General features: G+C 40.4%; 1 protein-coding gene across 2 annotated transcripts in view; it reads right to left on the bottom strand.

The window, feature by feature from the left end:
* Window positions 1–23,353, bottom strand: part of LOC109869408 (TOX high mobility group box family member 2-like) — a 135,641-nt gene extending 112,288 nt beyond the window's left edge. Inside the window, exon 1 of one of the 2 annotated variants that reach the window (XM_020459531.2) lies at window positions 22,752–23,353. In XM_020459531.2, coding sequence (XP_020315120.1) covers window positions 22,752–22,841 — 90 coding nt within the window. In that variant the 5' untranslated portion in view covers window positions 22,842–23,353. The remainder of the gene's footprint in view (window positions 1–22,751) is intronic. The other variant, XM_031803478.1, reaches the window with a different exon arrangement.
* Between the last annotated feature and the right edge of the window lie 3,802 nt (window positions 23,354–27,155).

Here is a 27,155-nt window from a genome sequence, read left to right as displayed (position 1 = left end):
GAAGTATTGGTTTGCAAGCAGGCAACTAGTATTTTGTGCAAATAGGGGATATGATGACACATTTATTCATAAAAAAAAGGGGAAAATATAACAACAAGATGCAGTCAATTTGCCATTAGTGAAAACAGCAAAAAATGTATTTATTTCATCATTGGAATCTAAATAAAAAATTTGATAGGAATCTAGTTCCTGATTATTTTATTTCAATGATCATTTCAGAATAAATTCCTAACATTTTCTGACTGTGATTGTTGCCAGTCAAGAAGAAGTCACTTGAGGATTTTGAAAGGGAATTAACCAGAATTTTCAGACACATAAAAACCACCTCCCATTGATCGCAAGACAAATATGACAGCAAACTCTGCATGACCGCTATAATCTCTACACATACATATCTATTGCATTGACAATCTCTCAACTCCGAAACATATGAGCATGTTTTCACTCTTCTTTCAACTCCTGTATATTACACTACAGTCACTTAGCTAGTACACAGTCACTCATGTAAACAATTTAAAGCCTGTACTTACAAAGACCTCTTTTTGTGGCCTGTCGATAGCCTAACCACTTACATATCACACTATCCATCTCTGTTATAAGTTATAAGTTCACCTGGATGTAGAGAGAGGGTGAACTTTACTATTTTAGTTTTTTAACCATTATTTAACTGCCTTGTCCAGAACAACAGATTTTTACCTTGTCAGCTCAGGGATTTGATCCAGCAACCTTTTGGTTGCTGACCCAGCACTCTAAACACTAGGCTACCTGCCGTCCCTATGGGGATGTTCCACTTCTCTTTGAAACAGTGAGGCTGTTCAGTTATATATATATATATAAATGAGAGAGAGAGAGAGAGAGAGCAGCTGTCTTTACCTTTGGCAGGCAAACAGGCTCATTAAGGGCATCCATGTTTGTTTTTGTGCCCGATACCTAGCCCTGAGCAAACATTGCCCTATCTCCTCTCTGCAGCCCTCACAGTCTCAACATTTCCTTTCCTTTTGTGTGAGCCACTGGCAGTTCGGAACCAACCACATGTTTCCCTGCAAGTTTCTTGCCAAGCAGTCAATGCCTTTCAAAGAATGTACGGTTAATTGAGAAATGTGTTGAGGCAGACGATCACTGATGTATTGCTTTGCAGAGTGGACTGTTGTATAGGCTTTATATGGAATGTCAGAAAGTAGATGACGCTATGCGATATCAATGCAACCTTTGTGTGATGTATCGTTAGTAGAGGTGTCTGAATGCCTTTCCTTTGTTTGCTTCTGTTTTCAGATGACATCAGACATCACACATCATATCTTAGGATTGATTCACATGTTTCAGCTTCCCTGCACTGCCAATGCTTTCACAAACAATGTTGGTTATATTCACAATACTACAGTATAAATGGTCACACCAAAGATATTGACTTGAAATTATTTGACAGAAATGCATGATCCACTTCTGACTTGTATAAACCCCCAGGAAAGCACAAGCCCCCTTTTTCTATCATGTCCATGTCTATTTCTCTATTTCCAGAGTATTTCTCTAAAATGAGTCCACCCCACTTATTTGATTTGGTCTCTTCCCCTTGTTCGTCAAGGAGCCGAGTCACAATCCAATCTGAAATGAGTCCTTAATGTGGAATAATGAGGATATCATGGCGGAGCAATCTCTGCTTGTTTGAGTTTGAGTCATGTTGTAGATTCAATTAAATCAGCTGAAGTCAACCTGGCCTCAGGCCAAATCGGTAATGGATGACCTCATTCAAACAATGCCTCTGACATATTGAAACAATAAGAGGAAGGGCCTTGAGTCAGTTGCAAAAACTTGACTCAAGAGCACACAGTAAATGACAGTACATTCACTAGTCCTTGTGGACGAATTCATTTGGTGGGGCAAAACTATCGGTGTGTTTGGCATCATGAAGAAATATAACACACAGTATAGGCTGAGTCAATCCTTTAAATTGCCTGTCCCTGGTCTATACAATTCAAAAGCTCTGGACTGCATGGAACTTTATATGACGATTTAGAAAAAAATAGAAAAAACCATGGCTCTGTTCCCTGCCTCAAACACACACTGTTCATCAGTATCTTCATTCAAAATTTGACAATGAATATTGATAATATTGTCACACATCAGACTATTCTTAATTTAATATTTTAAGTTTATGACTATATTGTATGTGTACACTGCAATTAGTTCCACTGATATCATGGACAGGATCCAGTAAAACTGAGAGGCTGCTGACCCTATTATGAACTGTGCAATGTCATGCATGGCATTATGATCTAGTTCTAGCCTTACTGTATTGTGTATTGTGTAGACTCACAGCCTACAGAGGAGCCATGAATTGACATTGTAAATAAATTATTGTTTGGTACATAGCGCAGTAGTAAGGTGGCCTATATGCTTTTAATGGTCATGTAATAATGGCAGTAATAAAGCCTCTCTTGAAAAGCCAAACCTTGACCCAGAAAATATATGAAAATATAAAAAACGAATCGGCCTATATTCGAATCTCCCATTCCTCTCAAATATTTTACAAAAAGCTGTTGCGCAGCAACCCACTGCCTTCCTGAAGACAAAAAATATATACGAAACGCTTCAGTCTGGTATTAGACCCCATCATAGAACTGAGACTGCACTAGTGAAGGTGGTAAATTACCTTTTAATGGCGTCAGGCCGAGGCTCTGCATCTGTCCTCGTGCTCCTAGACCTTAGTGCTGCTTTTGATACCATCGATCACCACTTTCTTTTGGAGAGATTGGAAATCCAAATTGGTCTACACGGACAAGTTCTGGCCTGGTTTAGATCTTATCTGTCGGAAGGATATCAATTTGTCTCTGTGGATGGTTTGTCCTCTGACAATCAACCTTACATTTTGGAGTTCCTCAAGGCTCCGTTTTAGGACCACTTTTGTTTTCACTATATATTTTACCTCTTGGTGATGTCATTCAGAAACATAATGCTAACTTTTACTGCTATGCGGATGACACACAGCTGTACATTTCGATGAAATGAAGCCCCAAATTGCCCTCCCTGGAAGCCTGTGTTTCAAACATAAGGAAGTGGATGGCGGCAATGTTCAGCTTTTAAACTCGGACAAAACAGAGATGCTTGTTCTAGGTCCCAAGTAACAAAGAGATCTTCTGTTGAATCTGACAATTAATCTTGATGGTTGTACAGTCGTCTCAAATAAAACAGCTTTTTTCCATCTACGTAACATTGCAAAAATCTGAAACTTTCTGTCCAAAAACGATGCAGAAAAATGTATCCAAGCTTTTGCCACTTCTAGGTTAGACTACTGCAATTCTCTACTTTCCAGCTACCCGGATAAAGCACTAAATAAACTTCAGTTAGAGCTAAACATGGCTGCTCGAATCTTGACTAGAACACAAACATTTGATCATATTACTCCAGTGCTAGCCTCTCTACACTGGCTTCCTGTTAAGGCAAGGACTGATTTCAAGGTTTTACTGCTAACCTACACATTACATGGGCTTTCTCCTACCTATCTTTCCGATTTGGTCCTGCCGTACATACCTACACGTACACTATGGTCACAAGACGCAGGCCTCCTTACTGTCCCTAGAATTTCTAAGCAAACAGCTGGAGGCAGGCCTTTCTCCTACAGAGCTCAATTTTTATGGAATGATCTGCTTATCCATGTGAGGGACGCAGACTCGGTCTCAACTTTTAAGTCTTTATTGAAGACTCATCTCTTCAGTAGGTCCTATGATTGAGTGTAGTCTGGCCCAGGAGTGTGAAGGTGAACGGAAAGGCACTGGCGCAACGAACCGCCCATGCTGTCTCTGCCTGGTCGGTTCCCCTCTCTCCACTGGTATTCTCTACCTTTAACCCTATTACAGGGGCTGAGTCACTGGCTTACTGGTGATCTTGGGGCGGCAGGGTAGCCTAGTGGTTAGAGTGTTGGACTAGTTACCGGAAGGTTGCAAGTTCAAACCCCCGAGCTGACAAGGTACAAATCTGTCGTTCTGCCCCTGAACAGGCAGTTAACCCACTATTCCTAGAACTTGTTATTAACTGACTTGCCTATTTAAATAAATAAATACAATCTTCCATGCCGTCCCTAGGAAGGGTGCGTCACTTGAGTGGGTTGAGTCACTGACGTGATCTTCCTGTCTGGGTTGGCACCCCCCCTTGGGTTGTGCCGTGGCTGAGATCTTTGTGGTAAGTTGGTGGTTGAAGATATCCCTCTAGTGGTGTGGGGGCTGTGCTTTGGCAAAGTGGGTGGGGGTTATATCCTGCCTGTTTGGCTCTGTCCGGGGGTATCGTCGGATCCCCACCCTTGTGTGGTCAGTGTCTTCCGACCCCTCCTGTCTCAGCCTCCAGTATTTATGCTGCAGTAGTTTATGTGTCGGGGGGCAATGGTCAGTCTGTTATATCTGGAGTATTTCTCCTGTCTTATCAGGTGTCCTGTGTGAATGTAAGTATGCTCTCTCTAATTCTCTCTCTCTTTCTCTCTTTTTCTTTCTTTCTTTCTTTCTTTCTTTCTTTCTTTCTCTCTCTCAGAGGACCTGAGCCCTAGGACCATGCCTCAGGACTACCTGGCCTGATGACTCCTTGCTGTCCCCAGTCCACCTGGCCGTGGTGCTGCCCCAGTTTCAACTGTTCTGCCTGCGGCTATGGAACCCTGACCTGTTCATCGGACGTGCTACCTTGTCCCAGACCTGCTGTTTTCACCGGCTATGAAAAACCAACTGACATTTACTCCTGAGGTGCTGACCTGTTGCACCCTCGACAACCACTGTGATTATTATTATTTATGCACATATGCACATTTGAACATCTTGACCATGTTCTGTTATAATCTCTACCCGGCACAGCCAGAAGAGGACTGGCCACCCTTCATAAACTGGTTCCTCTCTAGGTTTCTTCCTAAGTTCTGGCCTTTCTAGGGAGTTTTTCCTAGCCACCGTGCTTCTACACCTGCATTGCTTGCTGTTTGGGGTTTTAGGCAGCACTTTGTGACATCAGCTGATGTAAGAAGGGCTTTATAAATATATGTGATTGATTGGTTGAATAATGATTTGAGTGCTTCAATTTCGTTCCACCCAAGTTTCGGCAGGTCCACACACCAACACATTTCTGGCTACGTTACTGTGTGATAGAGAATCACCTACTAGACTCTGACTTTTATAATTGTTCCCATTTGTAAGCTGAAACTTTAGGACATTAAACACTTTTTAAAAAATGTGTGAAATACTCTTCATAACTTTAACTTCTCTTAATGCTATTGATAGGCTATTTTAATTTGCATTATTTGGCATTTGGCAATTAAGTTCGCAATGGCAAGGAAGAGGGATGCATGGATCATTTATTTTATAAAAGACTAAACGTTTCTCAACTGTAAGGTTTGTTCAAACTACTCGTTAGATTTTATAGCTTGCTATTGTTTGTTCTACCTATTTCATTATTACCTTATGAAAACTGAAGTTATATTCATATCAAATGGAGAGAAAATACAACATTTGGCTTTTTAAATTATTACACACTGGAGTGTCTGCTTAAAGAAATAAAGTAGGCTTCGGTTATGGCCCAGATCATTCAACATTGCACTTTTGACTTTTAAAAGTGTTTCCCCTGCCATTCAATTACCAAGGTGGGGCAGGCCACCTTCCTCGCCCTGTACCCTCGTTACTACTGTAGCAAATTAAATGATTCAACACAGATGAAAAGCACAACAACTAAGACAACAAAGAAATTAGCTTTGGAACAACTAAAAAGCATTATATTGAAAGGAACACAGTTACTATCAGTCTATCACTGATAATGGAATACAAGTTTTTGAACACAACAAATTCACCTATTTAAAAGAATCCAGAAGTCTTATAAAATCATCTGTTTTTTTGTGTGGAATTAAGACGGATGATGAAGTAGTAATGAAAGTAAACGCCTTAAAGTACTGATATGGAGTCACTCGATCTTAAGCTCTGGAGCAGTTAAACAGATAAGAACACAGAGAGTGAAATGAAGACCCACAAACGCAGACTGCACATCATTAAGCTCTGTTCCCTCTGGTCCTTATTCCATTATAAATTAAAACTCAAGACAATTAGCACCAGATTGGTCCCAGCTCAGTGCACGACTCGTGTGCTCGAGGATCTGAGATGACTTAATTACAGTCTCATGTGGAAATCACACAGTCAGTGGCACTGCACTGGGTCACACTGAGAATGCTGCATCATCAATGGAACCACACCGGGTCACGCTGAGAATACTTGGCGACGCTGCATCGTCAAGTGTCCATTCACAGTTTGGGAATGGAAACAAAACAAGGTTAGCTAGCAAGCCCAGAAAACCTTGAAGGTTCCTACAATGTTAGATAACATTAGGTATTATTATTTTGCCTAGTTTATGTAATACTTGACTAATCTTATCTTCAAGCAAGCAATAGAGGCACATAGCCTAGTAGCCATGAGTGGTCACATGACTCCATCACATCCCATTATATATTCCTATGTTGTCAGAGCAGGGGAGAGGAAATGGAGTGCCTTGCAGCACTATTGTGTGTGTGTGTGTGTGTGTGTGTGTGTGTGTGTATTAGCACCATAAATTGTCTGAAATGTACAGTTCTAATTGGGCAACCTGGGAATCATATCAACTCTATTGTAACACCTGCTCTAATAGAATAGCCCCCTGTGGTCCTTAACATGACAGGTTTCTAATAACTTTCTACAGATTTGACAAGGAGAAAAAAGAGATAGCTAGGCCCATGTACTCGTGAATATATAATGCATTAGGAATTCTGTGTGTTGGTAATTATTTTAGGTGAGCGTTTTGAGAATTTCCCTAGTGTGCTTTGTACTATAAATGACAAGTCAGCATTTTGGTAAGAAAACAACAGTGGTCTGATGTCCTATGTGAAAACCAAGGGCACACTGTATCAAGTGCCATTGTTTGGGTAAGAGTGAACGCTGGGCATTTGCCAGAACGCAGTCATTCATCTAACAAGTTACACAAAACAAACCGCAAGTGTTCTACTGCAACTTCCTCTAGTTGAATTTTGTGCACGTAGGCAAATTTGCAAATATCTTCTTGCAATTGACTCATATCGTACACTGTACAGCCGCTACGTTTGAAGCGCCTACAGGTAGGTTGTTTGTTTGTTTTTGGTCTCAGATGGTGCCAGTTTATGGGAAGCATGCCGTTCAATGAAAAGCGGAGGGAGGTGGATGAGAGAGAAGGGGGAACGAGATTAGGGAGGAGAGGGGTGTCATTTTTCAGCAAGCTAGGCGTATAACATGATCTCTAATTACCCACAAAGCACTGTGTAACCTGAGCCAGAGATTAGCCCGCGTTATCTCATTTAATAAAACATGACGACGATCTCTCTGTTGGCTCTGTTGTCTTCATTCAGTTTCACTTGATATCACATGACCTGTGGGACCACAAACATTTGCTCCTGTTTACGACAAGAGCTACTTGGGCCCATATTCAAACAGTGTCTTGGTATAGGAGAGCTGATCTAGGATCAGTTTTCCCTTTTAGATCATAGTGATTTAATTTTTATTCGTAGGGGAGACCTGGGCCAGTATCTACAAAGCATCTCAGAGAAAGATTGCTGATCTAGGATCAGTTTTGTCTTTTAGATCTCAATGAATAATATTACATAGAGAGATCCTAGATCACCAATCCTACTCTGAGACACTTTATGCATACGGTCCCTGGTGCTTTATTTTCAGTGAGCGCCTAACTACAGCATTGGAGAGAGAAGGCCAATCAGTAAACAAAGTGTCTTCCTATTTTCTGACAATATTACCATTATTGACTTGTTATTTCAGATAAAATGCCAAAATCAAACATTCTGATTTCATGGGCCTTCCGATTATCGTGGCTCTTCATTAAATCATTGATACTCAACGAGCCAAAGTATGACAGTTATTATGTTTTTATAACCTCCCTATGTGGAGCTTTTAGAAAATGGTCATCTACAGTAAGAGTGAAGAGGTCCAATTCATCAGCAGCCTATTTTCTTCTATAGTGCGCTAGACTTTACAGAGCCAGTCTTCTGTGTATTTTCAGACCTGAGCAATCTAGCAAATCCCACCAAAGATCATATTGACTTCAGGCATCATGGTTACACTGTTTATGAAGGAAAGGAATCAAGAAAGTAAGACACATGTTTGCCATATGATTACTGGGTACCCACCATACAGTTCAGTAAATTCAATTGAGAGAGTTGGACCCTAAACCCCTTTAAAAGTGTTATCCTCAACATATTATGACACCCCCCCACCACCACCACACACACACACACACACATGGGCCCTGATCACGTGGGTTATGCCAGTAAGTGCAGCTCCAGACAGTGTTTATTCACTACTGTCTACTGTTCTATAAAAAAATATGCTTGATGTTCTCTTTCCTGTGTTTGCAGTGTTAACAACCTTACTAAGTTGTCCTGCTGTTGTTCAGATAAAACAGAGTCAACTAAGCACAGCACGGTTGCCTCTAATAGCATTTCCAAAATCATACTTTATTTCCTCTGTTTGTTTTTCTTACCACTCAACAGGATGGCTTTTGGCCAACCTGAAACTAAATAGCCGGACAAAACAAAGACAAAGAGGGCCTCTCTCTCTTTCCTCCATTCTCTCTCTCTCTCTCTCTCTCTCTCTCTCTCTCTCTTTCTCTCTCTCGCTCTCTCTCTCTCCGTCTCCATCTCTCTCTCTGTCGCTCTCTGTCTCTCTCTCTCCTGCCACACCACTTCATTATAGCAATGCAGTGAGAAAAAGATGGCTTCAGCTCAGCTCTGCCATACACTGTAATGTTTCTCTCTGTCCATTGTGAATGAATCTCATCATTAAGTCTCAATGAGGAAGAATGAGACACAGATTTGATCTCGCTGTCGCGCTGCCTGCGCCCATCTCTAGTGACTCCATTGGACGTGATCTATCATCACCTCGCACATGCAATTATATCTGCTAGCTAAATATAGTACGCACAATAATCAGGCATTCCTGACAGACCAGGAACAAGGCAAGAGGCGCAGACCCGTCCATATAAGAGGGCGGCACAACAGTCTATCAGGTCCATCTCCTACCTACCAACCAACAGGATCGATAAACTCAATGGATTTCCGAAAGAGACTGATACTAAATATAACACACATCCCAGCTAGCACATAATGTTCTGAGAACCATATGTTTCTTAGAGCTTGGTGAGAGTGTGGTTGCCCTATGGTTATTTTGAAACCTTCCCACAACTTTCTGGGAATGGTGCAGGAAAGTTTCTTGGCTTTGCAACATTCTCAGCACAATTATGGAACTTTATGTCATTACTTTACCGGATGCTTCCTAAAAGTTCAAACATGGTTACATTTGATTTACATTTTGGTAATGTTCTAGGAAAGTTCTCCAAATGGTTTGACATTGATAATGTTCTCAAATAGTTCAGAGAATGTTAAGAAACAAAGTTCTTCTGTGGGAATTTCAGTATTTCAGCATAACGTTTCCTACAGTTTTCATGTTCTTAAATTGTTCCAAGAACGTTAACAAACAACGTTTCAGCAGCAACAAAACTCTCCTCTATCCTCTATTTTGTTAAGTGTGTTCAGGTGTGTTGCCTCGCCCACTAATTGGCCACATCTGATCTTAATGAGTGCTGAAATGGGTTCTGTTGGAATAGACTAAAATGAACAGCTTCGTATGCTTAAAAAAACATTGTATGCTAGCTCCATCCTGGTGTTGCAGTGAGTGGACTAATTCCATGGATAGAGAACAGATGATTTTATATTCAAATCTCACTGATGCTGTGTCACAATAAATATTGTAATGTGTTATCATGAGTAATGCCTAAGGAAATGAATTTCCATGTTCCCTATCTGTTCTTGGAGTTCAAAAAAGTGAACCCAAAATAAGCTAGCACTGTTATTAAAAGACTTATTGAAATAAGTTTTAAGGAAGTTATTCAAAAAACATTTCCTTTCTCAGAGAGTTAATAATACCCCCTAGGAAAACTTACAAGGAACCCGGGTAAAACCTCCGTGTAACCTAAAAATAAACATTCACAGAACAGGCTGAAAGTTCCGGTCAGGACACTTACGGCTTTGTTCCCAGATCAATGGGAAACCAAAAACGTACATTCCAACAACTTCCAAGGAACCAAATGTGCTAGCTGGGATTATAAGGCATTGGGATTCATTGCATGTACAGTATCGTGCACACCATTTATTAGTAGGCATGGTTTGAATACCCAAGCTGACAAGGTAAAAAGTCTGTCGATGTGCCCTTGGCCAAGGCACTTAGACCTAATTTGCTCCAGGGATGCCGTACTACTAAAACATTCCACTCTTACTGGAACAAGCCGACTGGTCCTAATTATGCCAACAACATATTTTATTTTTTTACACTTAGATAAATTACTAAACTGGCTCCTCTTCCAATCTCTAGCTGTTTGTTGGTTTGCATTTGGACCTAGATCATTAATTAATCAGCCCTTTTTTTGTTGATACCATTGCTACAGGTCATAGTGCAAACACGGCATTGATACCCACCTGATAATGTTCGGAAAGGATATTATGAAAAAACAAGTGGGGGGGGGGGGGTCTTTTAAGCCAAATGACGAGCTTGCCATCACTGATACTATTTGCACATTACATACTGTACCTCAGGAGGCTGATACAAAAGTGTGGATGTTTGTCCAGCTCACAGACTCTTCCATACATACATACAGCCAAAGCCCAGCTTGCAGTCCTCCCCATTCATTCATTTCCACCCTCGTATTATCTGCCCCGTTGGTTGATCACCTCAAATATGAGAAAAGGAAGGTCTAAAGGGGCAAACCTCGCTCAAAGTTCATACACTGGTACATATGCTTCTTTGACTTTGAAATTGACTACATTGCAATCGGACTGTGCAGAATCACTGATCTACACAACACCTAGCCTCAGAAGCCCAGGCTTCCCTCACGAAATAGCTCACTATTCCAAATGTCAAGTCTATGAGACACAATTTGGAAGGTTGGCTTCATGAGACTACAAAACACCTTGGCTGCATTTACACAGGCAGTGTTGGTATTTTGACCAACCAGATTAGCTCTGAAAGAGATCTGATATGAAAAGATTTGATGGGATTGGTCAAAACACCCAAAAAGATCCGAATGAGGCTACATGAGTAAATGAAGCCCTTGCATCCATAATACCTACTTATAATGTGATCAGGAAAATCACATAGAACAACAGGATCACATTGGTTCATCACATTGACCATGCGTCTGTCCTCCTGCAGCAAGAAGTTGAACCAATGTGATGGATGTACATCGTTATTAGCGCATCCATTTTAACAACCCAAGCTTTTGACTTCTTGCCACTCGCAACCATTAACAAACATAATCAACACTTAATAGAACACCCAGGGGCCTACTCCACAGCAGGTGTTGGCACAGCGTTCCTTCTTTTCTGCAGGTAAAATTAGAGTGCAGTGGAGTTGCCCCATGGGAGGCTTGTTCTGACTAACTCAGTCTTACTGGAACAAGCCGACTGGTCCTAATTATGCCAACAGCCTCTCAGAGGAACAGACTACTACTCTCTCTCTCTCTCTCTCTCTCTCTCTCTCTCTAATTAGTGCACAGGCATCCCTTTTTCTCTCCCTCTATCCAAGTCTCCCCTCTCTCTCTCACAACCCCACATTTTTTTTTATCTGTCAGTCTTACATTTAAATGGATGTCACATCAAGCATTTCTCCTTTGCCAAGAAAATCCATCCACCTGCCAGGTGTGGCATATCAAGAAGCTGTTTCAACAGCATGATCATTACACAGGTGCAACTTGTGCAGGGGACAATAAAAGGCCACTCTAAAATGTGCAGTTTTGTCACATAACACAATGCCACAGGTGTCTCAAGTTTTGAGGGAGCGTGCATGTTGGCATGTTGACTGCAGGAATGTCCACCGGAGCTATTGCCAGAGAACTGAATGTTAATTTCTCTACCATAAGCTGCCTCCAACGTAATTTTAGAGAATTTGACCAACTGGCCTCACAACCGCAGACCACGTGTAACCTCCACATCCAGCTTCTCACCTACGGGAGAAGTATTTCTGTCTTTAAGATAGCCCTTTGTGGGGGAAAAACTCATTCTGATTTGCTGGGCCTGGCTCCCTATGCCCTCCCAGGCTCACCCATGGCTGTGCCCCTGCTCAGTCATGTGAAATCCATAAATTAGGGCCAAATGAATTTATTTCAATTAACTGATTTCCTTATATGAACTGTAACTCAGTAAAAATTTAAAATGTTGCATGTTGCGTTTATAATTTTGTTCAGTGTATCAAACAGTCTTAAAACGATCTACATCGGTTTGGATGCAAATATCATGAAACCAATAAGACACCTTCATTTGACTGGGTGAAAATCTGTTTTTTGGACCTAACTTGCTAACCACATCTTCCATGTGGTTTCTTGTTTCACAGATGACCTCTGAAATGATGACCTCTTCCTAAATATTTGGCCACATGATACATTTTATTTATGGTTAACTAGAAACAAAGGGTAGCTCAACCAGTGTGTAGTGGTGCCTGGAGAAGTGGGTATACTCTAATTTGAAAACATTTCCCAAACAAAGGCACTGCGTGAAAAATAACATGACAAACAGTAACATACACTCTGAATTACCTAAAATTATGAATCTTTTGTCTTTCACAGTCAGGCCAACCTAAGCTGTACTGTGCAAGTAGGCTAATAGTAGGCCTATTCTTGAAATATGAATTAAGCTGCCAACTGAGTCTTCTTCAGGTTGCTTGAAAGTCAAACTTTTTAAATAGAAAAACAACAAAATTGGATGTTCTAAATTCGAAATAATGCGTAAACCATATCAGAAGACCACTTTTAAGGTCTGGGAAAAATCAAAGAAGTTTTGTGTAGTTACCCTTTAATTCAAGTTTGCAGGCATCTACAGTTGAAGTCGGAAGTTTGCATACATTTAGGTTGGAGTCATTAAAACTCATTTTTCAAACACTCCACAAATTTCTTGTTAACAAACTATAGTTCTGGCAAGTCGGTTAGGACATCTACTTTGTGCATGACACAAGTAATTTTTTCAACAATTGTTTACAGACAGATTATTTCATTTATAATTCACTGCATCACAACTCCAGTGGGATAGAAGTTCACATACACTAGGTTGACTGTGCCTTTAAACAGCTTGGAAAATTCCAGAAAATGGTGTCATGCCTTTAGAAGCTTCTGATAGGCTCATTTGAGTCAATTAGAGGTGTACCTGTGGATGTATTTCAAGTCCTACCTTCAAACTCAGTGCCTCTTTGCTTAACCTCGTGCGAAAATCAAAATAAATCAGCCAAGACCTCATAAAAAAATGTGTAGACCTCCACAAGTCTGGTTCATCCTTGGGAGTAATTTCCAAACGCCTGAAGGTACCACGTTCATCTGTACAAACAATAGTACGCAAGTATAAACACCATAGGACCACGCAGACGTCATTCCGCTCAGGAAGGAGACACATTCTGTCTCCTAGAGATGAACGTACTTTGGTGCAAAAAGTGCAAATCAATCCCAGAACAACATCAAAGGACCTTGTGAAGATGCTGGAGGAAACAGGTACAAATGTATCTATATCCACAGTAAAACGAGTCCTATACCGACATAACCTGAAAGGCCGCTCAGCAAGGAAGAAGCCACTGCTCCAAAACCGCCATTAAAAAGGCAGACTACGGTTTGCAACTGCACATGGGGACAAAGACAGTACTTTTTGGAGAAATGTCCTCTGGTCTGATGAAACAAAAATAGAACTGTTTTGCCATAATGACCATCATTATGTTTGGAGGAGAAAGAGGGATGCTTGCAAGCCGAAGAACACCATCGCAACCGTGAAGCACGGGGGTGGCAGCTTCATGTTGTGGGGGTGGCAGTATCATGTTGTGGGGGTGCTTTGCTGCAGGAGGGACTGGTGCACTTCACGAAACAGATGGCATCATAAGGGAGGAAAATGTATGTGGATATATTGAAGCAACATCTCAAGACATCAGTCAGGAAGTTAAAGCTTGGTCGCAAATGGGTCTTCCAAATGGACAATGACCCCAAGCATACTTCCAAAGTTGTGGCAAAATGGCTTAAGGACAACAAAGTCAAGCTATTGGAGTCGCCATCACGAAGCCCTGACCTCAATCCTACAGGACATTTGTGGGCGGAACTAAAAAAGCATGTGCGAGCAAGGAGGCCTACAAACCTGACTCAGTTACACCAGCTATGTCAAGAGGAATGGGACAAAATTCACCCAACTTTTGTGGGAAGCTTGTGGAAGGCTACCCGAAATGTTTGACCCAAGTTAAACAATTTAAAGGCAATGCTACCAAATACGAATTGAGTGTATGTAAACTTCTGACCCACTGGGAAGGTGATGAACGAAATAAAAACTGAAGTACATCATAAAGTGGTGATCCTAACTGACTTAAGACAGGGCATTTTTACTAGTATTAAATGTCAGGAACTGTGAAAAACTGAGTTTAAATGTATTTAGCTACGGTACAGGTAAACTTCCGACTTCAACTGTAGCACTGTTTCTTTTGTGTGTGTAACAGGGTGTTAGCAAATAAAATGGCCACTGGATTTATGCAAATAATTATGATATCATTCTCCCAGATAGACATAGGCTACATTTAACAGAAGACTGTTAGGCCTATCATTAGCATCACAATGTTTTTCCTATTCCTTATTTGTTTGAAAGCTGGATGTTTTACTTCATATATTATGAGGCATGTCTTACCTTGCTTCAAAGTACCCTATAGACAAAATCCCACCTTAGAAACATAGAGGCAATTATTTTATAAAGACTTCCTCATTATGCGTTATCCTGGTCTATTGTTTTTCTTCTAACTTTCTTTCATTGTCCAGCAGCCAAAGGTAATATTAGCAACTCGTGATAGTTTTTGCATCTTAAGATCTCCTCTCTTTCTAAATTTCTAACTTTTATTTTTAAATCTGTGTCTATGAATCAGCTCACAAGTGAGGGGTGCTTTTGAGAAGATGTTTTCTTGCTAATTGCATTTTGGAACATTCACGCATAGGCCTACCGCCGTGTGCACATTGCTGCACATAAAATGTGAAGAAAATAATAGTTTATCAACATTTTAAGCTAAACATTTTGATCTGTTCCATCAGCTTTCTTAATTGATACGTTGTATACCTCCACTACACTACTTCAATACGCATCGTGGGGATTAAGTAGTGAGTATACACAATGCCTACTGAAAAATAAGTGGGTATACAGCGTATACCTCCATATACCCTCCACTACACCACTTGGCTCAACTAACCCTTGACATGACTTACCCCACTCTCCTCCACTGTATTGTATTGGTCTGACCTATATTCCCAAGCTCCTGAGTGGCGCAGCGGTCTAAGGCACTGCATCTCAGTGCTAGAGGTGTTATTACATACACCCTGGTTTGAATCCAGGCTGTACCACAACTGGCTGTCATTGGGAGTCCCATAGGGCGGCGCACAATTGGCCCAGCGTTGTCCGGGTTAGGCCAGTGTAGGCCATCCTTGTAAATACGATTTTTTTCTTAACTGACTTGCCTAGTTAAATAAAGGTTGTTTTTTATGTGAACACGTTTTCCAAAAATTCTTAAAAATCTGCTCAGAATTAAGATTCAAAGGTGCTGAAAGAATGGGGTGTCAGCTATGACATGACACCTGAGCTTGAACATTTTTATTTAGTTATTGAACTACAGTAGGTGAAGTGGATTTGCTTCTGGTAACGGAATTACGGTGAAGGAATTAAATCATGGGTCCCTGATCTGTACTATACAGAAATTGAAAATGATGGATATGAATATCATTAAGGTGATGTATCCTGAATAGGTACATAAAGGTAGAAATATGCTATTTCCTTTTTCATATTTGGATACTTGTTCTACACGCTGGCTGGTGTTGTAATGAGCTGCGCCCCAAACAAGACTATTTTTGGTTGGTCTGGACCTGACCAGATCTGAAACAATCATAGATGTCTACGTTACAAGTTGGGCATCACAGTACAGCGCAGTAGAGCACAGTACAGTTCAGTACAGTACAGTACAGTACAGTACAGTACAGTACAGTACAGTACAGTACAGTACAGTACAGTACAGTACAGTACAGTACAGTACAGTAAAGTAAATATGTTCAGTAGAGTACAGTACAATAAAGTACATTTCAGTCATTTATACTGTACTCTACTTTAGTGTGCTCTACTGTACTGTACTGAACTCTACTGTGCAGTACTCTACTTTTCTTTACTGTACTGTTCTGTACTGTAATGTAATGCCGGTGATGTGGATGTCGATTATGGCAGAAGACGCATTTCAGTTGAATGCATTCAGTTGTACAACTGACTAGGTATCCCCCTTTCCCTTTTTCCTTTACTGTTCTCTACTGTGCTCTACTTTACTGTCCAATCTTCCGGTGTCGGTCAGTTCTCAGTGGTTGAGGATGCTTATTACTGTCAATAGGTGGTAGGTGTCATAGAAGCTGTCAGTAATAGCCAAGAGAGGTGACATTAACTGGAGAAAGAGAGGAGTGAGAGAGTGAGAGAGACCGGCAGAGAGAGAGAAAGGGAGAGTGAGGGGATTTCCAGACTGTTTTCACAGTCTTGCTTTTAACACCTGATGATACAGTTATGAGCTGAACATAACAGCATCCCAGTGGAAGGGAGTACAGTAGCAGGTGACCCAACTGTGGTTTGTGACTACTATGATTTCCCATTGTAGCCAATTCAATTGCCGTTACAGATTTTTCAGTAATTCCGTTAGCGATTTGGTAACATAATTATGAGTTCTAATCACTTAATAAAACAAACTTGAGATCAGTAAAAACACCATAACTAATTGGTAGGTCTACCTTTACTTGTTACCACTTCTTTGAACTTTCATTATCCTCCCTCCTCATGAGGGAGAGAAATGAGAAAAATAAGAGAGCTTGGGTCTATAAGGTAAGGTTCTAGCTATCTGCAGACAGATGATTGTGAGATAGTTGGTTTGAATGGTGTTTTTTGCTGTGTGTGCTGTCATTCTGTGAACAAACTTTGCATCTGCACTGTTCTTCAAGTAAATGTGTTTTTGTTACATTTTCTGTGGATATTCTTAAAAGTAGTCATTGTGCATTGAGTTGTATGGTTTGTTTAACTTTGCAATCATTGTTTTTTTGTTTGACATACATTTTACATTTGAAAACCAACTCTGTGTTGAATTGCCCTCTATTAACAGTAACAGGTTCATAATGGCATGGGGGACTAAAGACAGTGTGCAAAATATCTGGCCCATTGATGATTTCAAATGGTAGGAATTCCTATTAAAATCTCTTCAGAGGAAAGTGTGTGATTTACTGCATGTTGTTCCTACTGTGCTCTCTGTGTCCACACTGTGGTATGTATGTATGGCCTTCCCCTTCACAGGCTAGAAAATCAATTGTGATTGTGATGCCGTAGTCAGCAAAACCAGTAAATGGCTGAAGTCGGAGTGAGCACACACTGGCTGCATCCCAAATGGCACCCTATTCCCTACAAAGTGCAATCCATTTGACCAGAGCCATATGGGCCTTGGTCAAAAGTAGCACACTCTTTAGGGCATAGGGTGCCATTTGGGATGCATCCACTGTCCATGTGCTGTGTGGCACTGATTACTTCAACCCATTCTGCTCACTCTCCCTCCACCACATAACACAGAGCTTGTCATTAGCTAATAGCTATAATACTCTGTTGCCCTAGGATATAAAACTGTACCATAGCTTGTATTATTTCAAGGATCTCCTTCAAGGTCTAACATCTAATGGAATTGACAATATTGCAAATGCTTCTGATCAACAAGTTTAGGTTTCATGTATACAGCATATTATGGAATATGTCATCTTTGCTAAAGAAAAATATATATCATATAAGCCATCCAGTTTTAAAATAAAGAGCTCACTATGGGACTTTGGAAGCCAGAAACAGCTCCACTTGAAGCATTTGACATACTGTAGAACTGAAAGACAACTGCACAGGTTTGATTTAGGTATACAAGCATACCTTATTTCCCAGAGCAAACTGAACGTGCTGGATGACAGAATAGACAGCCATACATAATGACATCTGTAGAAAAACGTCTAGAAGTGGCAGTAGAGGACAATTGAAAAATACAGCTCAATTCCATATTAAAATGTGATACTGTTTCGTATTTCCAAAGCAGCACAAAGATTGCAGTAATTACAAAGTTTGATGTTATTTCTAGGCTGTGGGAGCACCACAGAGTAAGGGAGCGTATTATCACAGACATGTCCGAGTTATTCATGGGCACGTGTGAGTCGATTGAGGAGCTTGAGCTTCTCTACACTTGTACAGTATCTCAACTCATTTGAAATTCCCCTTTTCATCCTCCAACAGCCCCTTTTGTGATTATTTCACAGACATCCATTTGCCCTCAAATGTGGAAAGTTTAGCTCCACCAAGTCAAATGGCTACCTATAGGATGTAAGAGACATTATGGAGGAAGTGACATACAATACTACGGGGCTATATTCAAACAAAATCTGAAAAAAATACTTCACATTTTCTCTTATCAAGACATTTCAACCAATAATGGAGAGTGCCATGGTCAATTGAACTGAATAGTAAGGTTATTGATTTACCCTTTAGGGTAATTAATTACCTTTAAATACCTTTCAAAAGAGCATTCACACTAAAACTAACAATTGTATGCTGAAATAGAACCATGCCATTCTTGTTCCTATGGATGTCTTGTAAGCATACTAATTAGTTACCATAACAAGGTTTGTAACCCTTTGTGGGTTTACCTTTTTGACTATACCCCCCCCCCCCATCTTTCAGAGATATGATTCGGCTTGAGGATGAACATTACAGGCGCACTCTTCAGACAGCAAACTATCTTGCCGGGACCTCTTTTTCATTCAAATCACTTCACCATTCTAAGGTTTGACCAGGGATCACAATGTCTAATTCAAAAAATGTCACACACTCACAGGAAGTGTGCAACAAAAAGTAAGACGGCACCAGTGAACCTGTGTGGCTTAGTAAAGCATGGCGCTTACAACGTTTAACCCACGACAGTGGGTTAAATTCCCGCTGGGGACACCCATATAAAAACGCATACATGCACTACTGGAAGTAGCTTTGGATAAAACGTCTACTAATGGCATATATTACCGTTTAATGGAAATATGAGCATGCATGAGACTCATTTGCCTCCTTTCCATCTCTGAAAGGGTTTGTAGCAAAATTTCTGAGGAACTCAGCAGCAGAGTCCGCATAACACTATCGCCACTGAGGGATTAGATATACATTCGAGGCCTACATTAGAGAGGCTGATGCAACTCTTAAAATCTGCAATATGTAACTTTTTGGGTGACCCAACCAAATTCATAATTCTCATTGAAAGCAAGTCTAAGAAGCAGGTAGATATTTTCCATAGTGCTCTATTTCAATGCTTCCCGTTCTTAAGTTTCGTTTTTGCGTCTTTTACTTTCGGGTTTTGCACACCAGCTTCAAACTGTTGAAAATACAAGATTTTTGTTTATTGAAAAGATAGTACAATGATTCTCTAGTCTACACATTGCTTGTTTGGTTACATAAACTGAAACTAGGTGAACTATTAGAATTTTTACAACCAGGCAATGACGGAGCGATTTCTGCGTATTGCACCTTTAAATGGGACAACCATTTTCACAATGCTTTGAGGATAATAAACTGACCCATGTTAACATGAGATCAGATTGTCCCAATGGCCTCCGTCTCATTTGCAACACCAGTGAAGGTAGTTAGTGTTACCTGGGGAAGGATTGTGGATCTCACTTTGTTATTTGAAAAAGTTTTAATATTTAAAATAATTACCTGAGATTCAAGGGACTAAAGACACATTTGGGAGCATTCCAATATAGCCTAGCCATGTGTGCTTTCTTTCTGAGATACTCAGCTTCACACCACTGAAGCAGTCTTGTTAGTCTAGCAGTCTTGTTAGTCTACATTCAGGCATAACTTTATCAGTACATTCTTATAAACTCAGCAAAAAAAGAAACGTCCCTTTTTCAGGACCCTGTCTTTCAAAGATAATTAGTAAAAATCCAAATAATTTCACAGATCTTCATTGTAAAGGGTTTAAACACTTTCCCATGCTTGTTCAATGAACCATGAACAATGAATGAACATGCACCTGTGGAACGGTTGTTAAGACACTAACAGTTTACAGACGGAAGGCAATTAAGGTCACAGTTATGAAAACTTAGGACACTAAAGAGGCCTTTCTACTTACTCTGAAAATCACCAAAAGAAAGATGCCCAGGGTCCCTGCTCATCTGCGTGAACGTGCCTTAGGCATGCTGCAAGGAGGCATGAGGACTGCAGATGTGGCCAGGGCAATAAATTGCAATGTCTGTACTGTGAGACACCTAAGACAGCGCTACAGGGAGACAGGATGGACAGCTTATCGTCCTCGCAGTGGCAGAGCATGTGTAACAACACCTGCTCAGGATCGGTACATCCGGACATCACACCTGCGGGACAGGTACAGGATGGCAACAACAACTGCCCGAGTTACACCAGGAACGCACAATCCCTCCATCAGTGCTCAGACTGTTCGCAATAGGCTGAGAGAGGCTGGGCTGAGGGCTTGTAGGTCTGTTATAAGGCAGGTCCTCACCAGACATCACCGGCAACAACGTCGCCTATGGGCACAAACCCACCATTGCTGGACCAGACAGGAGGGGCAAAAAGTGCTCATCACTGACGAGTTGAGGTTTTGTCTCACCAGGGTTGATGGTCAGATTCACGTTTATCGTCGAAGGAATGAGCATTACGCCGAGGCCCGTACTCTGGAGCGGGATCGATTTGGATGCGGAGGGTCAGTCATGGTCTGGGGCGGTGTGTAACAGCATCATCGGACTGAACTTGTCATTGCAGGCAATCTCAGCGCTGTGCGTTACAGGGAAGACCATTTTAATTGAACAACACATGTAGAGATTAAGTAATTCCACAGGTTTTCATCTGTGAACTGCCTCTCAATGTGACTGGATTGAATTCTTAGAAGTGTGAAATTCCACAGTAACGGAATTATGCTGAGACTTTTGACTTTAAAATGTATGCCAAACAAAATCCTTTGATTTCCAAGTTTAACAAACCATACAACTATACAAAAACACATTTACTTGAAGAACAGTGCAAATGCAAAGTTTGGTAACATAATGACGGCACCAACAGCACAAACCACCAATCTGTTACCAAGATTTTCATCTGCACTCTTCTTCAAGTAAACATTTTTGTCAAATGTTCTGTGTACATTTTTAAAAGTAGTCCTTGTGCATAGAGTTGTAAGGTTTGTTAAACTTTTAAATCACCCTCAGCTTAATTCCTTTACCGTGGAATTGCCCTAGTGCAATTCCCAAATGTTTATGCAAAGTTTCAACCACCTAATCTGGATTTAATGGATATGATGACTCAATCCAGATATCGGACTGATTGCGTTCACTTCCTCTTTCTCTTGTTTGCAAGAGTATTGCAGGCAACAATGGCCCATCTCAGGGTAACATATTAGGCAAACTGATGAAGACAGTATTTATTTTAGATGCACAAATATTTGTTGTTTCCATCAGCCATAGTAGGCTTTAGGCTACCACTACGTTGTCACTGTGGATGTGATGAAAAGCTGACAGATCAGACCTTTTCCCAGCATTATCACCCACAGGACCAGACGTCAACCGATCATGATTTTCTGAAAATGGAAGCTATAATAGGCCTGTAATGTGAGCAGTATAGTCAAAACCAAAAGCAAAAGTATTACAACTGTCTAATTGTACATTTGACACATGCTTTTTATTATTTTTGATCATGAATGACCACAAGTTGCCATAATATGCATATTCATGGAACATAGGCTGCCACTGGCACACTTGTCTGTGATTGTGAAGCAGCACAGTTCGAGAACTGAAGCAGTGGAATGTAAAAATATGCTTCTAAAGATGTGGCTCTAAAACCATTCTAGTATTCATTTCACAGTGGGACATCATGTTTGTGATTCAGAATCATCAAAGATATGGGCAATATTGACTAATAGCCTATTTTAATCCAACATGCTCATTCAACTAACGGGATAGCCACTCAGAACGAGAGCAATAGCCTACTCTACCAGCTGATTAAAAAAGATGGTTAGACCTCTAAGAAGGTTAGAACAAGAAAAGTAAAAAATGTAGGGTAAATGCAAAGTGCATGGATATGCACAAGAGCAATGTATTAAGATTCCAGCAACATGGTTTATCAAACGCCGTGTAGACTGGTCAATGTAGACTAACAGCAATCAAGTAGGCTAACGTTACATTGTAGCAGTATATTGTCGCAGGTATCCGAATTGTAGCAGGTATGCAAAGTGTGTTACATTATAGCCTAAACGTAAGCAAAATAGTTATGTTATAGCCTAGAATTCTAATACTATACTATAATATTATATGCCCAATATGTTGACTGAAAAAGAGATAGAGAAGAAAGTAGAAGTAGAAGAAGAACAATTTTTAAAAAACGGTTCAGGCTATGTGGATGTGTGGGTTGTCAGAGAATCCCATCTCAAAACGTGTAATTGTTGTAATAAGGAATGGAATCACATTGAATGGAAACACGCGTTGGTGGAAACACGTCCAGTTTCAGTTAAACACCCCATGCCATGCATGTCTATTGCACAAATGTTGCAGGCTGCTGAACAAGAAGCAGAGGCAGGTGAGAAAATGTGTAGACTTCAATCTCTAGGCAGTAACGGACTAGGAGGACTGCACTTTGTTATTACCTTGTTCGCGTGGTAAAAGTCCAACGAGCTTAGACAACTTGGATCAGAACCCACACTTGACGGGTGCGCAGGATAAAATCTCACGTCCATATCAGGTTCTGCGAGACTGACGGCATGAAATCCTTGAGTCTTTGACTCACTCTATTGCTTAGCCAAACAAAATAAGAAAGAAGTAAAGAAATAAAAAGGGGTTGAGTTTTCTGTGCACTCTGTGCACTCTTCCCTCACATCCGTTTGCGGTCGAACTTCTGCACCAACTCGCGTCCTAGTGATGAACAGTCCTTTTTTTTCGCTTACTAGAGCGCGTCCGCTTTGGAGAACCAAAACAATTATCACTTAACGGTAGAACAAAAATAACAGCACATATGCAGATTAGTTATACTATTAATTTAGGCATACTCCAGAACAAATTAAATAAAATGTTCCCCCTTGGTTTATTTAAAAAAGCACAAGATGAGCCCTCTGAATGTGTTTGTTTTTTCCCGTTGTTCTCATACTCCATAGGCTTTGTGACGGAGGAGCATATTCATGCATTGATTCCAGGCAATGGTTCGAGGACAGAGAAGTGGTTTGACTGTTCTTCACCATATGCCATGCGACCTCTACTGATAATAAATGGGAAAGAGGAATGGAGGGAAAGGGGGGAGGGGAGGTTGGTGGCTGCCTTGGCAACCGCTCTCCTTTCTGCAACTGCGCGTTTCAGATTAGCAATGTAGTAGTGTGCAGGGCTCTGCATTATAAAGCACACACAGATTAGCCTATACAGTATATTGCGTTCCAAAGGTTCCATTTGCTTTATTTAGTGTGCCAAGCCGAAAGGCATGAGGATCCACAGTCTGCATTCAATGCAATGTTTCGTCAACATACATGTTAATTTAAGCACAAACCTCTGTATAGAAATATAGAACTATGAACCTATAGAATTCCAAACAGTACACAAATATAAAGGTTTGGGTATACACAGCAACTATTACACATCGACCAATGACACAAACAGCTGTTATGAAATGAAATGTTGCTGCCAAAAGCTGATTGAGCTCTTGGCATTGTTATATTTTTATGTAAAAGATAAAACAATGTTGCCTTAAAACATCCAATGTTATTTCAGACGAAGCAGAGGAGGATTTGCATTCTTTCCCATTTTAGCAATGATTATGAAGTTAACAATTGTTATATGGTATATAGAGGCTATGTCTAAATCCATCACAACAAAAAGGCATCATGGGAAATTACTTTGGAATGTTAAAAGTAGGCTAATAGGAATGGCTATTGGCTATTATCATGCTTTGTCTAAGATCAACATTATTTTTGTATGTTTTGCCAATTGTGCTCGCATTTATACAGATCATATAATGGTATAGCAATTGGCACCACTTTTATCAAAACAATAACAGATAGGAGTATGTTTAATGACTAGCATAAATGAAAATAAATACATTGATTATTAGGTCTCGTTACTGATTAGTGACATGAGTTGTGATAAACATTTTACATTCTCAAAGGAGTGCAAAATATGCACAGGAGCTACATATTATATTGGCAATTGAGTGCAAATGTATAGGGAAAGGTTGAAAGAGCTAGCTCCCTTTGACAGCTCACTGAATTTGATGGATAGCACTCCCTTGCCCTGTGATGTGCATGCACATTTGATGTTGAAATTGCCTATCCATGGGACCATTGTCTTTCAATCATGTCAAGGCAAAGTACAGATTACACTTTGCAGTGTTGTGTTATTATCATACCACTGTAGATCCATGCACCATGCACAAAATGGTTTATATGTTCATATAAAGTAGGTAAATATTTCAGGTGCCCATTGTCAATGTATTGTTGGTTGCAGCATTAAAAAATTATCCTTCCAAAAAATAATCCTTATCCAGAGTCCTTAGAATTATTATGATTTGCATTTACTGATAGTAAAAACATGAAAAGAGTATGGATCTGACTAAACATTTTATTTGTAGTAGGCTATATGTCATAATGTTATATGGACAGCATGATTATGATTGGTTGTGGACCTGTTCCGTTCTCGACCCAATAGTGCATGCCCGTTGTTTAGTATGGACCTGACTGTGTAGTTGTGCTTTACCACTGTCAGCACACACAGAGTTAACCCCGTGGCCCAGTGCCATAACTTCATGGGAATGGAATGTGGAGTGCTGTATGTATAGAGCTCCCTTCCCAGAAGCCTTCACTGCCCACCGAATGCTAATGATCAGTATTATTGAAGCACAATTGATGTGCTAGCAACCAAACAAGAGAAACAAATTTCTACAAAAGATTTATTGTTATTTAATTACTGAATGCTCAATGGCAATTAATGGAACAAACTACACTAGCCACTTTAATGCTAAACAAAATAAGATGTGAATGAAAGAAAACAATAGTAAAGATGAAAGCTGGATAACGTATTTTCGCTCGCTGTACTGCTTCTGCCGAATAATGCTAAAAATATGAATCAAGTTGACATCTTCACTGAGACAGGTTATTATAATACTACAATTTCTTCATTAAGCAGACAGTCTTATCCAGAGGGGTTAAGGGGTCAAGGTTACATCGACAGATTTTTCACTTAGTTGGCTTGGGATTCAAACCAGCAACCTTTCGGTTACTGGCCCAACGATCTTACCAGCTACTCTACTCCCCATACTATGCCGCCCCATACTATGCCGCCCCATACTATGCCGCCCCATACTATGCCTCCCCATACTATGCCGCCCCATACTATGCCGCCCCATACTATGCCGCCCCATACTATGCCGCCCCATACTATGCCGCCCCATACTATGCCTTCCCATACTATGCCGCCCCATACTATGCCTCCCCATTCTATGCCACCTCATACTATGCCACCCCATACTATGTCCCATTATCTCACACCACTGTCTGTATAATGATTTGTTAACTAGTACATTTAAAAATATATATATATTTAACCTTTATTTAACTAGGCAAGTCAGTTAAGAACAAATTCTGATTTACAATGACGGCCTAACCTGGCCAAACCCTAACCCTGACGACGCTGGGCCAATTGTCCTATGGGACTCCGAATCACGGCCAATTGTGATACAGCCTGAAATAGAACCAGGGTCTGTAGTGAGGCATCTAGCACTGAGATGCAGTGCCTTAGACCGCTGCGCCACTTGGGACCTGAATGCAAGTATCTTGCAAACTGCTGCTTCATTGCAAAACTCTTGCTTCACCATTTTGTTTTTCAGTTACACTTTACACAAACTTCAACTTATAATAGATTTATAGGATATTTCTAAAGTATTAATTAGCTAGATCTGCATAAAGGATGTATAGTCTAAGTAGTGTCTACTTTAGATCTGCATAAAGGATGCATAGCCTATGTAGGGTCTACTTTAGATCTGCATAAAGGATTCATAGCCTATGTAGTGTCTACTTTAGATCTGCAAAAAGGATTAATGGACAGTGTGAAAAGAGAGGCACATGTTGTGAGTGATAACACTGTATGCACATTTCAGCACATTTCAGTGATGCCCTGAAAATGTTATTACACTTAATGTTCTGGATAAGCACAGCGCACGTTGGACAATTACATTTAATTGTTTGTTTTCTGTCTGTGTCTATAGCTTGCACAAGAACATCAGGACTCGTGATTTCACTTCTCACGGAGCAATTAGTTGATGGCAACATCAAGCTGCCCCTGACGTCTTTTCAAGGTACTGAACAGAACAGCACATTCCTAGAACATGTCTTCTATTTAATTTCCCACTGAGTTCTATACTGAGTATGGTTTGTCACCTAAATGGCTTTGGAGTAACACGTATTTCATAAAATCCATCAAAAACCTCTGGAACTAGGAAGCTGTTCCAGAAAGCAGGATCAATTAGTTAGCGAGCTAATTTTATTAAGATCCCAAATAAACTCAAAATGTCATGCTCCTGTTCAAAATATATAAACTACTTACAGTATATACCCTTTACAAACCCTTTATAAGGGGTGCCTTAAAAAGCTAGACTTAGCTATACGAAATTAGCATTAGCAGTGGAACAAAAGTGTACCAAACGCATTTCAGCCCAGCTTAAACAACAAGGGAACAAGGTGCTAGACTGAGGAGTATTAGCAGTAGTGGGCTGACTTTAACCACAACAAAGAGCACAAAGCGAGAGGCTAATCTTCTCTGATTGCACATGCACAGATACTTTTAAACAGTATGTGTGGGTGCTGATGAGTGAAGCCTTTTGACTCAAACTCGACAATATCATTATCCAAAACCTCTGGCCGCACTGATGCCCGTTTAATGCAAAGTGTTATGAGGATGTCATTATTGGGGGTGCATGGTGCCAGGAAATATTACAACACATCTATCTCTACAAACTGTCAAATCTCTCCATTAAAAGTGACTTTTTTTTGCACTTTAGCTAACCCTAACCTAAC

Source organism: Oncorhynchus kisutch, linkage group LG24 (assembly GCF_002021735.2).
Source record: "Oncorhynchus kisutch isolate 150728-3 linkage group LG24, Okis_V2, whole genome shotgun sequence".
Taxonomy (NCBI): domain Eukaryota; kingdom Metazoa; phylum Chordata; class Actinopteri; order Salmoniformes; family Salmonidae; genus Oncorhynchus; species Oncorhynchus kisutch.
This window is presented reverse-complemented; position numbering and strand designations above follow the sequence as displayed.